This window comes from Cebus imitator, unplaced genomic scaffold, assembly GCF_001604975.1.
Source record: "Cebus imitator isolate Cc_AM_T3 unplaced genomic scaffold, Cebus_imitator-1.0 Scaffold252, whole genome shotgun sequence".
NCBI lineage: Eukaryota > Metazoa > Chordata > Mammalia > Primates > Cebidae > Cebus > Cebus imitator.
Window position 1 is genome coordinate 2,245,538 of NW_016107567.1, and position 18,133 is coordinate 2,263,670.

Genomic DNA, 18,133 nt, shown 5'->3' on the forward strand with positions numbered 1-18,133 from the left:
TACCCAGCCTTTATGTCCTAGATGTTGCCAATAGCTTACCTTTCAGTTACAGAGATAAAACCATGCCAGTGTCCCTGGAGTTGCAAAGTCTAGGTTGAGAAATAAGCCCTGGAATTAAGAGTTGCCAGTTGTCTACATTTTGACTAAAATTTGCAACCAGAGAGTAAATTTGTGTTAGGTGAGACTGACTCCTGGGAAGAAATGGGGAACTGCTGAGGAAGTGCCATTTACCCTGTCCATTTTAGTTACTATTAAAGAGACATCATCTAAGAGAGAGTAATAAAATGAATTGAAGAATGAGGTAAGAAAACTCAGCAAGGAACTCTGAATTGTAGAAGTGCAATGGCAACGGGGGAACGGAGGATGGGAGCAGAAACCTGCATGCATGGTGTATCCATTATGTTCCAGATATTGTGAATGAAATGCTTTGTATCATCTCATTTAATCTCACAAGAGTCCAATGAGGGAGGTGTTTTTGCTTCATTTTGCTCCAGCATCTGCTCCATTCTGAAGTTTGGAATATTTAAATAACTATGGCAATAACTTTGATTTTAAATAAAACCAGGAGAAGGATATAAGTTCATCAAACTCAGAAGTACGGGATTTTCCCGTCTATATTTTACTGCAAGAAAAGAAATGTATTTTTAAAAAGTAAATTATATGAAGTAATGTAAAATTAAAGTTTAGCATGTTTTGAGGCAATTTTCTTACTGTGAAATATTATGCATATTTCTTTAGTAACTGGAAAGCAAATTGGGGAAATGTTCCCCCCCTTAATTATATCAAATAAATGATCTTACAATTACATAAGAAGTCAACCATTACAGTCTAGCCAGTGGCTTGGCTTCTCACCCAAACCTCACAATAAAATATGCAGACTTTCTGGAACCACATATTAAAATCTCTGCAGTTGAATCAGCCCCTCTTTCTAAGTAACCTAAACTCAATGCTATTCATCATATTAGAAAACTCCAGGGATGCGATCTTTAAAACCCAGTGTCAAAAGGTGAATACCTGATGATCATCACCTTAGTTTCACTCATGAAAACTGGCTTTGTCCTAATTTATTTTCAGTCATGTGGGTCTGTCCTGCAGTGAGGTTCCCTGTTTTAGAGGCCTAGAAAAAGATATCAACTACAACTTTGACATAAGTATAAAATAATAGAATGATATTCTTGTGTAAATTGGCTTTGAAGAAAATTTCCAAACAAATGTACCAAAAATGGTGAGTGATTCCAGCATCCCTCTCAAGGTGACTATTTTGAATGACAGCCTTCATTTGGGGGTTAAATGGAGTTGATATGGCTGCTGAAGAGTTTAAAGAGCATGGAATGTGAAGTCAGGAAGCATGCACGTGCATCCCAGCACTGCATCCCAGCTACCTGAGAGGAGCTGTAAGTCACCTCACCTTTTTGAGTTTCTTTCTTCATTTGTAACACAGGTTGGGTAACACCTCACAAAATAGTAATAATTAATTAAGTGAACCTGACAATACTAAACACTCAAAATAGCAAAACACTAGAATGTGACAAATTATGTATAGTTCATCTCTAAATTTAATATCATGATTTGAAACCAAGACTCTCAAATTCTTATAAAACATCAATGCTGTTAATAATTAGCCTTGGTCAGAAATTCCAGAATCACTCGAGTGATGAGGGCCAGCTATTTTTGTGTTCAGTTTGATAGGCGAAGCCACAAGTAGAATGCACTTGTTCAATTTTATGAGCCCCAGAAGACTAGTGAATACTGCTTGCTTTGGGAAAACTGGAACCTAAATCTCATGGACTTACTTTATCCTTGTCAAGAGTTAATGAGATCAGAATAAAACCAAATGAACATGCTAGGAACTTGGTGCTTTGCAAACCATAATGATATTTTAGACAGCCAGAAATAGAATCTTGTTTATTTTGTGTACAGGACTGAATTAGGGAAAGATTAGGACGATAGTGTGTCAGTTCTATCCATGGCCTCCAACAGAGATTCTTACCTGAGGTAGGAGTACACATGGACACAAGGAAGTGAATAAACATCAGAACCTACTTGAGGGTGGAGGTTGGGAGGAAGGTGAGGATCCAAAAACTACCTATCGGATATTATGCTTATTACCTGGGCAATGAAATAATCTGTATAACAAACCCCTGCAGCATGCAATTTACCTGTGTAACAAACCTGCACATGTACCTGTGAACCTGAAATAGGTTGGAAAGAAAAAAAGGAGGCAGAAAGAAGAAATGAGAGGGAAGGACTTGACTCTTTCTTAACCCTAGTTCTTACAAAGTGGCTACTTTGAATTTCTGGTTACCAGTACTGCAGAATATAAGCACATAGACTTAGAGTAGCATTTCTGCCCCCAGCAGAGATAAATAGCTGTGTTATCTTGGTCAAGTTACTTTACTTCTCTTTGCCTTGAGTTTCTCATCTGTAAAGGGGGAAGATAATATTACCTATGTCTTAATACATATAAAGCACTCCTAGAGGAAAGGGGATTTAAAATGCAGTGTTTAAAAGCACAGATTCCAAGGCTAGACTGCCTGGTTCAAATCCCAGCTCCAGCACCTATTTGCTGTATGATCCTGGGAAAATCAGTTAACTTCACTGTGCCTCAGTTTCTCATCTAAAACCTGAGTAATAGCACCAACCTCATAAAGTTATTGTTAGGATTAAATGAGCTCATACATGTATAGTTCTATAAACAGGGCTGGTAAATACTCTATGCATGCTTGTTATATTATTATTTGTTTCCTTGATAAGCTCCAAACACCATTTTAAGGATATAGAAATACAAATTTCAACATTGTCAACTATTGTTTCTTTGTTTGTTTCTATAAAGCATGGAAATCATACTCTAGAGATAATCCTACAATGTTGGGATATTTTTTACCTTCTAGATCTAGTATTTTTTTCTTCTGAGACAGAGTCTTGCTCTGTTGCCCAGAATAGAGTGCAGTGGTGGGACCTTGGCTCAACCTCTTCCTCCCAAGTTCAAGCAATTCTCCTGCCTCAGCCTCCTCTCCTGCCCGAGTTAACTGGGATTTAGACCTAGTATTTTGGCAGTGTCCCTCATATACCATTTTGTTTTCTTTTCTTCAGGTTAGATATTGGCACATCTTTTACCAAATCTTTATTAAGATCATTTTGCCTCCTGATTTACTTAAGCTTAATGTTATTCAATTAATCTCTGTATTCAGTTATTTTTTCATTCTGAATGCAAAAAGTCAATGATTTTTAAAGCCTACATAGAGAAAAGATTCACACATATTAGGAGGATGATAAATGGAATAAACATTTATTCAGGCAAATTTCTGATTCTGCCTCTCCTCACAGTGTTCATTTTGATGTTTCTGCTATTTATTCATTCAGTATTTATTGGGAAGAGTTATCAAGCACCATGATAAGTGGTGGAAAATAATGATTCTGACACTTGAATGGTGTTTTACAATGTACAGATCATTTTCACATATATTAAATCCATTCAATCTTCAGAGTCACTTCATTTCGCCACAGTTCTTCCTCCTCTTTTAACTTTGTATTTCTCTTCATGTTCCTCATTCCTTTCCTTAAGTCTTTGCTGTGCAGAATACAGTAGTCTCCTTTCATACAAAGGGTATACATTCTAAGACCCCCAGTGGGTTGCTGAAACCATAGGTAGTACTGAACCTGATTGCTGTCCATTGGAACATGTTTCTGTTCATGTCTTTCCACCCACAAGTTTAATGCCTTTTCCATTTTAACTACACACGTAGGGACTCCAGGCCATACGTTTTTGTGTTTTGAGGTATGACAGCAAAACTCACACAAATTTCTTTTTCCTTCATAATTTCACAGTGTCTACATTCTTATCATAAATCTTAGCAACCTTGGCATGTGATTTTTTTTTCTTATTGAGAACTTCCACCTTTTCACTTAAAGGAAACATTTTATGGCATCTCTTTGGCATATCTGAATTGCCAGCGTCACTACTCTTGTATTTTGTGGCCATTTCTTAATAAACTGAGTGTTTCTTGAACACAGCACTGTGTCAGGGTGATACTAAGACAGTTGCTCTGATGCTGAGATGGCTACTAAGTGACTCATGGCTGGCGAGTGTAGAAGTGTGAGTACCCTGGACAAAGGGAGGATTCATGTCCAGGGCCAGACAAAACAGGACAGTGGGGGATTTCATCACACTACTCTGAATGGTGTGCAATTTTGAATTTATGAATTAGTTATTTCTGGAACTTTCCATATAATATTTTCAAACCACAGCTGACCACGGGCAACTGAAACCATGGTAATGGAAACTTCGGATAAGAGGAATTACTGTGGGGAGTGGGAGGGGAAGCTGGTTCGAAAAGAAGGCAGTAGGTGGGGGAGAAGATGGGAATGAGATGAGAATATAGGTCCAGAGATGTCAGTATCCTCCACTTTAGGATCAAAGGAAAGGTTACTTACAGGCACACTGTCTCTTATTCAGGAAAGTACAAAGACTTAATTGAAAAGGAGTGATGACCATCAAAGCATCCATTGTGAGAAACTGGGTTGCGACTAAACATGGGGCTAGTGGGTTTCCAAATCCTCCCCTAACCCCTTGCAATTAAGCATATTTAACATACTGGAGATGCTAAAGAGTTATGACTCTTTTCTCATAAGAAGTCCCTCAAGTCCCAGCATCAGAGTTTCCCAATGGTATTCCCTTAATTCTGTGATACCAACCAATAGGCAAGAAACAGAAAACACAAAATTAACTAGAAAAACATTCCTTCTGTTTCATGTCACCTGTTTCATTCATTATTATGTCTCTTATGCACTACCTGGCTTCTATAAGGAAACACCAATGGCTTTTCTGCAGTAGACTAGCTGGTGGTGGATGATCACCTTATGTCAAGATGTAGAGAATGATGATAGTATGCTGCTAGCAGTGCATAAGCACACAGTATCACTCACATTTGAGTTTGTACTGATCATCTCAAGAGTACTTAAGATTCACAGGATACAAGTAGATGACACAACACATAAACTTTTACTGTGAGCTCACTCATAACCCAGTCCCTTTAACTTGTTTGGCCTTGTGCCTGAAATGCTCTTCCTCCAAAACTTCCCATGGCTGTCAATGTCACTTTCACAGAGATGCCTTCCGCAGTCATTCCATATAAAGTAGTATCCCACACTCAGAGCATCTCTCGCATGTTTTATTCTCTTTGTGGCATTTATCACCACCTGAAATAGGCTTACTTATCTTTATACTGTATTCATTTGTCTCCCTCACAGGACTGTAAGCTCCTAGAGGGCAGTGATTATTTTTTAACATGTAGCCTGGAACACAGTAGTAGGCCCTGAATAAACAGTCGTTGAATGCTTGGGTGAGCAACAGATATTTATCAAATGCCTGTAATATGCCAACTCTGTTCTAGGCAATGGGGGTGTAGCAATGAATCAAGCAGACAAAAACCACTGAACTCTTGGAGTTTATATTCTAATATAGGAAAACAGTCAACAAATAAGGCAGGGAAGGGGAAGCTGCAGTGAGGCTGTGCTGTATTAAGAAGTGGAATAGGCCGGGCGCGGTGGCTCAAGCCTGTAATCCCAGCACTTTGGGAGGCCGAGGCGGGTGGATCACGAGGTCAAGAGATCGAGACCATCCTGATCAACACGGTGAAACCCCGTCTCTACTAAAAATACAAAAAATTAGCTGGGCATGGTGGCGCATGCCTGTAATCCCAGCTACTCAGGAGGCTGAGGCAGGAGAATTGCCTGAACCCAGGAGGCGGAGGTTGCGGTGAGCCGAGATTGCGCCATTGCACTCCAGCCTGGGTAACAAGAGCAAAACTCCTTCCCCCCCACACACACAAAAAAAAAGAAGTGGAATAAAGAAAAGTTCTTGCTCTGCAGACCTGAAGAAGCCGAGAAGGGAGGGACCTGAACAAGGTGAGGAAGACGGGAGGGAGGAGAAATGATAAAGGAAGTACAAAGGCCCTGAGAAAACAAGAAAAGGGCTATGTGGCCAAAGCCAGCCAGCTCCTGGGGGCAGTGCAGGAGAGGGGTCAGAGAGGTACTGGTGGTACATCTCCAAACATGTAGAGTCTTGTAAGCCACTGAGGGAACTTTGGATTTTGCACTTTCTGAGATAGGAGCCCACTGGCTGGCTCTGTGCAGACACACCTGCCTTGGATTATCAACAGGGTCCCTGTTTTTGTTCTGGTGACAAAAGACTGTAGGAGCAGAAGTAGAAGCAGTTAGGAGACCAATCAATAATCCAGGCAAGAGTTGATGGTGGCTTGGTCCAGGGTGGTGACAGGGAGATGGTGAAATACATTAATAGTCTGGAAAGATTGTTAACATTGAGCCGTCAGGATTTGCTGATGCAATGAGCAATGTAATTATATAAAAATATGTGCAGAACTGATACAAAGAAGGCTTTTCTTGGATTTGTAGAAAAGAGACTGGTTTTGTCAGGTCTGTGACACTAATATAACACCTAGTAGCATAACCACCTAGAAATCCTGCACTGGGTCTTGGGAGTTTTGTGTCATCTATTATTTATCCCAAAGAACAGAACAAAAAAAAGAGTGGTGAAATACATTCAGTATCAAAATCTGTACTTGCAATTAAGAGAACTGGTTTGGGGGTTGATCTCATTTCAGCACACTGACATGAGTGTGATAATTGTTTGGCAGACATAAATATTTCAAAATGAAAATGGCATTTATTTGTGAGAAAACTGTGAAGCTCATTGGGTAGTTACATAGAAGGATAAACATTATCAAGAACAAAGATCTTGCCTGATTTATCCTGATGCGCACGGTCTGTACTTCAAATTGATGTGATAACTGCGCAGACCTCTGACCCTTTACTTATTGGGCAGCACTGAAAGCGCCTTTGAGATTATTCGCCTTTGCATTCCTCATTCCCTGGTGCCCTGCAAACAATAGCAGGTGCCCAACGAACATTCATTGACCCAGGCATGTCTTGATACCCTCCTCTGCACTCTTTTTGCAGCATTCAGGAGCTGATTTTATACCCAAATCAGTGATCAGACAATCACTCATAAATATGACATTTCAGAACGTGCTGGGCGCAGTGCAGACCGTGTGTAGGGAGCCATCCAGGGGCCCCACCCACCTGGGAAGCCAGGAAAAGCTTCCAAGGGGAGGAGGCGTTCTGTGGGCTGCAGTCCGAGGGGGTAAATGCAAATGTGCAGGCAGCAGGAGTTGAGAGATGGGATCCAGACAAGGGCCTTCAGATATATAAATATCCCTCTCTGAGATTGACGGGAACCTGGAGAGGGCCAAAGAGTGACCAAGGCGTGCGGGAGAGAAGGGGTGCCTGAACTTCTGGGAGGATAAACACACAAGGACCAAAGGTGGTTTTAAAAATTACGTTAGCTCTGCAACTGTTCTGAGTTTTCTGGTGCGATTCAACGAAGACTGAGTGGAACCCGGGGATCGAGGGTTCCGGAGTCTTACCCCTCCACTTCAGTCTGGCCTCGAACACCTTGCAAGAAGAGGGCATTACAATTAAGAGCTGATCTTTGTCTCATTTTGTCTCTGCACCTAGAAAATAAAAGATCATAAAGCATCCTACTGCGAGACACTGAAGTGTGCTTTTTGTTTCTAGGTTTTTCCTTTTCCTTTTTTTCCCAGGCTGGCTGCAAGGCAACTTGAACAAAATCTGGCTGCGCGCTTGGACTGGGGCGGCCCTTTTGTCTCTCCAGGTTTTTCGCGTCGCTCTACTTTCAGTGACTCGACGGCAGGCCGCAGCTGCACTGCTGGAAGCGGCCAGTTCCGCAGGCGGGCGGGCCGGAGGCGGCCACGCATTTCCACTCCCCGGGCGGGAGGCGCCTGAAAGTTCATGCTCTCCTTCCAGAGTCCCCGGGTGCGGGCTGGGGACAGAGGGGGAGGGGCTCAGTGACTGTCCCTCTAAGGAGCTGTCTTCCGAAGCAGCCTAATCCCGGGCGGGTCCTGCTGGAAGAGGTAGAAAGTTGGGCGGGATCACGGGGCGGGACTGGTAGGTCGGGAGAGGGCGGGAGTCCGGGCGCCCCCAGCGCTCGCAAGCCGGGGTGGAGCCAGCAACCTCGCGCGGCGTCCGCGTTTAAAATGCAAATCGAGTCCCCGCTCCCCCCAACCCCCACACGCCCGGCGAGCTAGGCTCCGCCGCTTCGCCGCCGCCCACGCCTCCTGCGCGCCACGGCGCCCGAGCAGGCGGCTCTACTTAAGCAGCGCGCGGGCAGTGACCCGGCACTCGCCTGGAGCGCGCGGGCAAGGCGGGCGGAGCGCTTCGGAGCTCACGGGGCGCACAGCGGGAAGCTAGCACTGCTCTGCTCCGCGCGGCTCTCGGAGGTGGAGGCGGCGGCGGGGCGCAGGGCTGAGCGAGCGTCCGGGCTCCGGGGCTCCGGGCCAGGTGGCTGCAGCTCCTGAGTGCGGCGCGGCTCCCCGCCACTGTCCCGGCCGGGCCACCTCTGTCATGGCTCTGGCGGACAGCACACGTGGATTACCCAACGGGGGCGGCGGCGGGGGCGGCAGCGGCTCCTCGTCGTCCTCTGCGGAGCCGCCGCTCTTCCCCGACATCGTGGAGCTGAACGTGGGGGGCCAGGTGTACGTGACCCGGCGCTGCACGGTGGTGTCGGTGCCCGACTCGCTGCTCTGGCGCATGTTCACGCAGCAGCAGCCGCAGGAGCTGGCCCGGGACAGCAAAGGCCGCTTCTTTCTGGACCGAGACGGCTTCCTCTTCCGCTACATCCTGGATTACCTGCGGGACTTGCAGCTAGTGCTGCCCGACTACTTCCCCGAGCGCAGCCGGCTGCAGCGCGAGGCAGAGTACTTCGAGCTGCCGGAGCTCGTGCGCCGCCTCGGGGCGCCCCAGCAGCCTGGCCCTGGGCCGCCGCCTCCGCCCTCGCGGCGCGGGGTGCACAAGGAGGGCTCGCTGGGTGACGAGCTGCTGCCGCTCGGATTCGCGGAGCCCGAGCAGCAGGAGGGCGCCTCTGCCGGGGCGCCGTCGCCCACGCTGGAGCTGGCTAGCCGCAGTCCGTCTGGGGGCGCGGCGGGCCCGCTGCTTACGCCGTCCCAGTCGCTGGACGGCAGCCGGCGCTCGGGCTACATCACCATCGGCTACCGCGGCTCCTACACCATCGGGCGGGACGCGCAGGCGGACGCCAAGTTCCGGCGAGTGGCGCGCATCACCGTGTGCGGCAAGACGTCGCTGGCCAAGGAGGTGTTTGGGGACACCCTGAATGAAAGCCGGGACCCTGACCGTCCCCCGGAGCGCTACACCTCGCGCTATTACCTCAAGTTCAACTTCCTGGAGCAGGCCTTCGACAAGCTGTCCGAGTCGGGTTTCCACATGGTGGCGTGCAGCTCCACGGGCACCTGCGCCTTTGCCAGCAGCACCGACCAGAGCGAGGACAAGATCTGGACCAGCTACACCGAGTACGTCTTCTGTAGGGAGTGAGCGCCCCAGACCCCCTCGCGACTCCAGCGCCCACTCCCCTTCTTGCCCGAGAGATGATCACAGATCCTCTTGCCCCCACTTCTGTCCCCTGGTTCCCCCCCTCCAATCTCCTCCTCCAGTAGTAGCTGGGCGATACCTGACCGCCCACCCTCCCTCCACTTCAGAACCTGCAGCCGCAAATCCTCTCGGCTTCTTTGTTTGCTTTGGACGTCCTAAACCGAGAGAACCCAGAGAAACCCCCACCCCACCCCCACCTCCCACTCCTTGCTTCCTTCTACTCCCTGCCTCACACCACCCCTCCCCCAGATGGTACCTCAGTCTGGATCTGGTGGGGCAGTGTGGCCACAGAGTCACCAAGTACCTGGGAGTGATTGAATTGTTCAGAACCTGATTGGACTGTGTCCAGTGTGTGGAAGATTCCTTGAAATCTTCTCAAGCCCTTATGACTCATTGGGGGTTTAAGAGATCAGGATTGGTTACACTGAGGTTAGTGTTTTACAAGGTCATTACACAGTCTTTTTGGCCTCTTTTGATGGTAGAGTTTTAGAAGGCTGGATGGAAGATTCTGAACCTGAAATTAGGACCCCGTGGAGGCAGTTCAGCAACTGTAAATGAATGAAGTTTTGAAAAGTTACACGTAAAGTAGAATTTAGCACCGGCACAGTAAAGGATCCTTTCTCGTACAGAATAAAAGGTCTCCGCCTGTGGCGTAAACTTACAGAAAGTGATCCTCCTGCCTGCAGAGGCGCCCTTTTCAAGCTGCTGCTCGCTAGAAATCTTTGATTCCACTGGCTGACATGGCAGCAGCTAATGGCAAGAGGGAGAAAGGATGCCGCCGATTAAGGGTGCAAGGCTGCTCAGGTCTCCAAGCGCTGTAGGAGGTCACCTGACAAGTGCCCAGTGTAGGGAGCTGGGCAGTAAGTGCACATCGGTCGTGGGTATTAGGAAAGCCTGTATTCTTGCAGTGAATGCCAGTAGGACCTTCCTTTAGCTGTAAAACTTGGCGGGTGGGGTGGGGTGGGGAGGGAGGAAAGGGTAGGAAGGGTGGGAAGGGAGAAGCATACATACTCATTTATGATTTGAAAGTTGGAAGTTTGTATCATCTGTTTGAGTACATGCACATTTAAAAAATATCATATAGTAAATGCAAACATGCCAAGCATTTTATAAAGACCTACTCTTAACTGGCAGTTTATCGAACTTACTGTTTTGAGTCCTAAACTTAGAGTTGTTAATGCTTATATATAATCTAACCAAAGACTTACCCAGTAGGGTTTTAGTTTTTGAACTTTTATTTTCTTGTTGATTATAAATCTTGATTTTAAAATCTGTTTACTTGAGCAAAAGAAGTTTCATTTGGTTACTTAGACCTAGGATCACTTATTAAAAGTCATTATTTTCTCCACGCCCAGCAAACATTGACTTCTGGGCAAACCTGAAAACCCGAAAATGCTACTTTCATATAGTTTGAAGTTAAGCGGAATCTTTTCAAATGACAGAGCTGCAGAGAACTCCAACATCAAGGGCTGCATAGTTGTAAAATGGAATATTTTTAAATGAAGGCAAATAAGTACTTAAAACTGAGCTGAGCAATAAAATGGCGTTTTAGGTAAATGCAACAGAAACGGAAGGAGACCTGGTTGCCTTATGCCTTTATTCTTACATGGAATAAATTCCCAGTGCATATCCTATGTACACCGTAAGTGAAGGGAAATAAACCTCGTTATGCTTCATGCTGTGAGGTGTCCTTTGGATATTCTGTGATGACAGAGAAGCCTATTTTGTTTTGTTTTCAGCATCTTTCTCTAATGTACGTTTTTAAGGATTTTGTAAGACCTGTTTTCAGTATTTAAATTAGTGCTATTTTTCTTTGTTTTTAAAAATGAATCTCGTACTGTATCTTACTATGTCCATGTAGATGTTACAAATTGGAACAGTTTTATTCTTAGACTCATGTGATCCAAACTGTATATACCATATATAAACATTTTACAAGAATCATTTAGTTTTTTAATTCATTTACTAATGCTATAAAATTTCCTATATTTAACCCAGTAACTTGCATCAGCTGGTATATATACTAAAGCAACATGTTTTTGATGAGTTTCTTATATCCATATCTATGGAGAAATTGGGTTAGGAAAAAATGCATAATTGTAAAACTGAGTTTGCTCTATACGTTTTTTCTTGAGTATTGTATTACTAATCATATGTTGATTAACTGTCTACTTAAAATCAAGGTACCTGTATCTTTAATCCACTAATTTTTTTTTTAGTTAGGAAATAGAAAGATTTTAAGTCTTTTATTAGACTAATATTTTTTGAGAAGTAAAGTTGATTTTATTTATAAAGCCTATAGTTTTAAGGGAAATGGAAGCAGAAATCTAGGAAGTTGTGTTTGGTTATATGTTGAGTTTGGTCTCAGACTAAGTCATGCATCAGAATTTATCTGTTTGAAGCCTGAAATACTTTAGGACTTATTCACTGACCAAAAGTGAATGTTACTGAGATTTCTCTACCCCGTATGGCATTTTGTTAGATTGTTCAACAGGAAGCACATGATTGAGAACATCTTGGGACAGATCAAAACCACTGACAGATGGCAAGACTCGGCGATTCTGATTTCCCTTCTCAAATCTGCTCAACTCCAAGAGTCTTGAGAAACTGCTAAAATTTTGTCCCTGTCACTCAAGTCTTGCGAATATTATCTTGTAGAGCTTTGAGTTGAACTCTTCCACTGTCTTGTACATACGCATCTTATTCACTCCACCCTGTCACACCCAGCACCCCCTACATTATTTGAAAGACTGAGAATTTAATGGTGAGGGACAGTAAATCTACTTCTTTTTTCCAGGGATGATTGTCCCCTCTAAAGTCAATACAAGAAAACTGTCTTATTTTTAGCCCAAAGTAAAGGCTGTGAAGAAAATTCATTTTACATTGGGTAGAAAGTATAAACAAGTAAAATAACTTGACATGGACACCTTAGATCCCTTCATTTCCATGGGCTTTGGGCCACAGAATGAACCTTTGAGGCTTGTAAAGTGGATTGTAATCCCCTATAAAATTGAATGGAGGTATTGTGAGTTCATTTGCATAAGCCCTCCAAAGATACTATTTAAATAACCTGGAGTATGTCATAAATTATTCAGATAATTATCACTGCATGAATCTGACTCAGAGGCATGAGTTTACATATGTTGCCCTAATTACTGTTTGATGGTCATAAATACAAGTGAATGACATTAGACTTTTAGTAAAAAAATTTTAAAAATAAGTAGACAATGGTGGTTAAAGAAAAAAAACAGGTACCATGTTCTATGTGTTTGCACTAAGTAATTGACATGTTTGTTTTTTAATACATGTGGACAATGAACAGTATTCATTCTAATTTTTCAAATGATATGCTGTAGAAAATATTCCTTGAAGATGTGAGATTTGAAGTTTTTTCCCTTTCAATGTTGTTTTTATTGTATTTCTTATTTTTTTTGATTGATAGCACAATGATAAATTATAATACTAGATGAAATTGTCTTCTTTTTCAAACCAGAGCCATATATATGTGTGTATATATGGGGCCTGCTGCTTCTCTGAGGAAATGCATAATCTGTGAATACTCGCAAAATGAGCAATTGGCAATGTTCATAATATATTCCAATTTTTATTGGAATTTTTCCATGGAAAGTTATTATTTCAGTAAAGCAATGTAAGGTGAAACTTGGATAACTTTTTACTCTTCAAGTTAGGGGAAATTCTGATCCAATATTCAAATCATCTGTGTACACCCACATGTAAAATGCTGAATGACAATGCAGACATTAAGAAAAGTATTGACTGGAGGAGTTGAATTCTGTGAGAATTTCTTTTATAGTCTAAATCACAATATTTTACTCAATTTAGTTTTTAAAATAGTAAACTGAATGTTTTTGTTGTAAACATATCAGAGTCAGTTCTTTGTTTGGAATTTTTTTCCTGTTTTTCCTTACTATAAGCCATTTAAAAACAGAATTAATTTTCTTAGATGGCCTAAGTCTGTCTCTTGAGAAAGAAGTAAAATACTCTTATTTTCAGTATTTGTAGCACCTGATATAAGTTTTTGTATACCCTGAAACAAGTTATGTTGAAGTTAGCTTTTCTTTGTCATAGTTTTGGACAATAAAAATCTAAAAGTATTAACACTTGATTCTCTACTGGGGCCCTTGAAACTTGGATGGAAGAAATTCAACAGAATATCTATATTAGAGTATACTCATGTGTGGTAGGAAGATGGACTAGTTGATCAAGATTTGTTGTCACTTACATATTTTGTGATTTTTTTCCAAGCCAGTTTTTTAAAATTCTAAATGTGTTTTGAAGTATGTGTATTACATTAATTGTAATGTAAACTATTATACAACTGTTTTTGCTCTTTATAAGCAGGTAAATTTTTCTATTGCTATTGAATACAAATGACCATTTATGACCACTCAAACAGTGTTCAGTGACCACTCAAACAGCGTAAGTAACCATTTAGTGACAAAGTATTAAAACATCCATCATGGATGTTAACTTTGAAGATGTAAATTATATATTGTTTAAATTTTTCCAGGCATCTGAAAACCTTATCTGCTAGACAATGTAAGATTCACACAGAGTTATCTGAGATTCTGAAATTTTAAGTAGTACATACCATTAAGCCATTTTCTCTAAATGTAAGAAGAGGAGAAAAAAATTGTTATAAGATTATCAGATTTTTCTAATGACACAAATGTAAGAAAAAATCCTATTATATTGAAAAAAGATAAAGTCTTTTCACACATGCCCAAACTTTGAGACTTTCTTCAACCATCTAATGCTGTAAAGATTTTTGTTCTCTCTGTTCACAACAAGTTGTATAACAGAAATACTAGATACTGTTTTCCTTCCTGTGTGTGAAGTAATGAATCATTGATTATGTGACTTGTTATGTATTCAATTAAACACTAAAGAATAAAATATTCACTCCTTTAATTATTCCTCTTGGCTCCTTGGCATGGATTGGCTTGAACACTGGCCTAATTTCATTTATGGGGTTCACTAAATACTGGCAGCACTTCCCAAATTGTTGTGGGACTACTGATGAGCGTTATGCCCTCAGAAGAATTTTTCACCAAGTAACTGGCCAGCGGGACCAAGTGCAAACGGCTTCTTTCCCCAGAGTTTATTGTCAAGAATGCCCAGGCGGTTTGGTACTTCATGTGGAAGAAATGCTTTTCACAAACATTTTCTTTGACTTTTTTGCAGCATATGCCAATTGCTGTGTATAGGGACAAGGAAATAGAAGCTTTGAGATGTGTGCTTTAATTAAAAGTACAGCTCATGAAGAGAAGGTTCTAAAAAACGTTGGGAAAGAGAAGCTGCATTTTGGATGTGGGGGCACTTTACTGCATCATCTGTAGTGGTTGATGTTCCTCCTCTCTAAAAAAGGCACAGTGCTGCTAAGATTGAGAAATCACAGAAACCCAAGGTGCTGGGTTATGGCACCAGAAGCCATGAGTAGGCTGGGTAGAGTGAGCCAGGCTTCACCCTTCCTCTTTCCTTTTGCCTTTACTTCCTCTGGATAGCTTTTGTTTTAAATGTGTGTGTGTGTGTGTGTGTGTGTGTGTGTGTGCGCGCGCGCGTGTGCGCACGCGCATGCACATTTATAAACACTATTTTTTGAAAATTTAATACAGATAGTGAAAAATTTAAGCAATGGAAGAATGTATATAATAAGAAATAACTATTCCTCTTCTAGTAACTTAGTTTTCCGTAGAGGCCACCTTTTTTACCTTTTCTGTAGAAATCACACCTGTTCTGTGTCTTGCTTTCTTTTAACCACAACTCCTGAAGCTATTGCAATGCATGAACATGTAGCAAGAATCTACCTCATTTTGTTTGATAGCCGCATGATATTCTGCATGCTATGCCCTCCTTGTCTAGATGTGCTGTCATTTATTTTGCCAGTCCTTTATTGATGGTCATTTAAGTTTCCAGGTGTTTTTTTTTTTCTACTCCGAAGAATGCTGTACTGAATATCTTGTTGCATGTATGCAAATATATTTGAGTCCAGCTTTTTTATGTGAAGTGATGCCAAGAGAGAAATGACCAGGAAGTACTTTTTCTTCCTTGAGGAACTATGGAAACAGTGGGATTCACTGGAAGTGCTTTAGGAATTGGGGATGGTATGACATCACTCGAGTCATTAGGTCTATAAGTGTGAAGTGTTATCTAGCATTTATATTGGAAACAAGGCCCCTTCCCTTTGTTTTCTACCTCCTTTCAAAGTTCATTTTAGATTTTTAAAATGAGTTATGACCAATACTTTGGTTTTAGGAATACATTATATGTAGAGGAGCTGTATTATATCCTATACTTCTTAAGGAGGCACCTCGGGGGGATTTGGAAAAGGGTGGGAAGCTATAAAAGAAATATGGGGTACCTTCTGAAATCTTGGTTTTACTAATTAAGATGTGTACCTGTGGACAGGGGAATTAGATCCTTTCGCTGGTAAGTGATTTATAAAAATCTGTTTCATTTTATGGAAAGATTGGGAAATTTTCATGAATTTAAAAGATAAAACCTTACATGTTAAAGATACTATGAACTTGTAGACTCCTAGGAATGAGTTCACCCTCTTTTGCCATTAAGAACTTGGTGGTGGTGATAGTGGTAGAGTTGAGAACTTCTGCGGGCATATACTGGGCTTGATTTTTCAGGGATAGTTGAGGGGAAATATCAGCCACTTATGCTCACTGCTTTACTATGCTCAGGTGAGAAGTTTCAGTGTCCCTTTGGGGTCCAAAGTCACCTTCTACACACTCACAGATCTCCTAAGAGTAGCTGATGGGTTGAAGTAGAAAAGAGGTCATCAAGGCTGTTTTAGGCCATTAACTCTTAACTTGGCTGCTGTAACCTTCCCCCTTGTAAAACAGCCATTGAGCATTCATTTATTCATTCATTAATTCAAAATCTGTTAGTACTTACTGTGTGCCACATTGTGCCAATCTGATAGGGATACAGGGATGACTAAGACACAGAAGTGCTGAGAATTAGTAAGAGAGCCAAGTAAGGTCATAATGCCTTGGAAATCAGAGCTAAGATAGTCTGAGCACATGAGGGAGTCAGAAAGGGGGATACCTAAGACTTGTCTTAGGCTTGCTAGAGGAGGAGACACCAAAGCAAAGGCTTAAAAGTGAGGAAAAGAAAGAGGAGGGGCCTGCCAAGTCCAGCTCAGCTTAGTGAGGAATGACCAGGAGACAGCAAGAACTAGAAACTACTTTGTGTTGCTGCAACCTGATGGCAAAAACAAAAAGCCCTCTATGCCCACCCAAAAAAACCCAACCCAAACCAAAACCAACCGAACAAATGAAAGCATGATCACAGAGGCAGTAAGAGACAGATAAGGGTGAGCCTCAGATAACCCATTACAAGATTTGAACTTTGGTTCTCAGGGTTTACTGAAGAATTTTAAGCAAGGTGTAAAGTAATCAGAGAATTCCATTCTGTGGAGGCCATTTGGGGGCTCTGAGAAGGATGGGTTTAATAGCATGTTCAGGAGTTAGAAGTCCGTAAGGAGGCTGTTTATGGGAGTCAAAATGAGAGGGCCACATGAAGCCACGTGCAGACCTCCTGGCTGCAATGGAGGTGGTGGGGTGTGGGTAAGGTCTTGTTCATCTTTCTTTTCCCTTCAAACCTCTCAGGTTATGCATGAATGAGATTTGTTTGCAGTAATATTGGACATACTGTGTTTGAATGAGAAACACTTTTGTTCTGTTAATCCCTAGGTCTCATCATCAAGAGTCTTTAGAGAGACCTCATCAATTATTTAGCAGGCACTACTGTATTGAGCACCTATTAATATGCATACAAAGTCCCCAAATGCCAAATCATTCTTTCAGCTTCAACAACCACTAATTGAGCCTCTAATATAGTCGAGACATAGCCTTCTCCTTTACCATCGCCAACAGAGAGCAAAATGGTCAACTGGCCAAGTACTTATATAAGTTAAAGTACTTCTATAACTACCAGACATGGCAAAAAACTTAGCATCCTTGGGCTTTACACACATTTCATGGTTGAAATTTTATGAACACTATCTTTCCCTCACAATTCTGTTAAATACACTTAACAGCTACTAAGAATGATCTCTGTTTCACCCTCCCCCCTTCTTTTCAGAGTGAAAAAGATTAAGCATAGGAATGAGAGATTCTAAAGTTAATTATTTGGAGTTCTCTTTTGTTAAAGTAACTGACAACATTTCCCCAATTATTTACCATTTATTTCTCAGTAATTCATTATCCTTCTCCATTCTACTTTCTCGGTGGATGAGGGAGGAATAGAATCCAAAGTTAGATCAAGATCTCATTTCTGTATATAGAAAGAAAAGGGCAGTGGAAATATCTTCTTGCTCTGTCTTTCCTTTTTGGAAAGCAATGCATTAAAAAAATCACAGTTTTTAAGCAAGAGGAATGCAAGAGAAATGAAGAGTTTAAGCTCATTGATGACCTGGGTCGCTTGCATCTATTATATACAGCAGCTCTAATTCTATTATATAGTGAGCCCTTAGCTCACCATTGACATCTGTTTGCCCATTTATGGCATGGAAAAAGCATTTATTTTTCTATTTTGTGCCAACGGTCAACATAGTGGATAACATGTAATAGAGCATCAATAAAGGTTTGTTGAATAAATTAATGAATGCTTATGT

At 42.0% G+C, this 18,133-nt stretch overlaps 1 protein-coding gene across 1 annotated transcript; it reads left to right on the forward strand.

Annotated features, from left to right (window-relative positions):
- The first annotated feature begins 8,125 nt into the window (after nucleotides 1-8,125).
- KCTD12 (potassium channel tetramerization domain containing 12) lies at nucleotides 8,126-14,415 on the forward strand. Its single transcript, XM_017498836.2, has one exon. It carries the CDS (start codon nucleotides 8,443-8,445, stop codon nucleotides 9,424-9,426), a length of 984 nt encoding a protein of 327 aa, XP_017354325.1. The 5' UTR covers nucleotides 8,126-8,442; the 3' UTR covers nucleotides 9,427-14,415.
- The last annotated feature ends 3,718 nt before the right edge of the window (nucleotides 14,416-18,133 follow it).

Coding starts and splice junctions, on each gene's coding strand:
- KCTD12 (XM_017498836.2), top strand. CDS start 8,443: ATGGCTCTGGCGGACAGCACACGTGGATTACCCAACGGGGGCGGCGGC.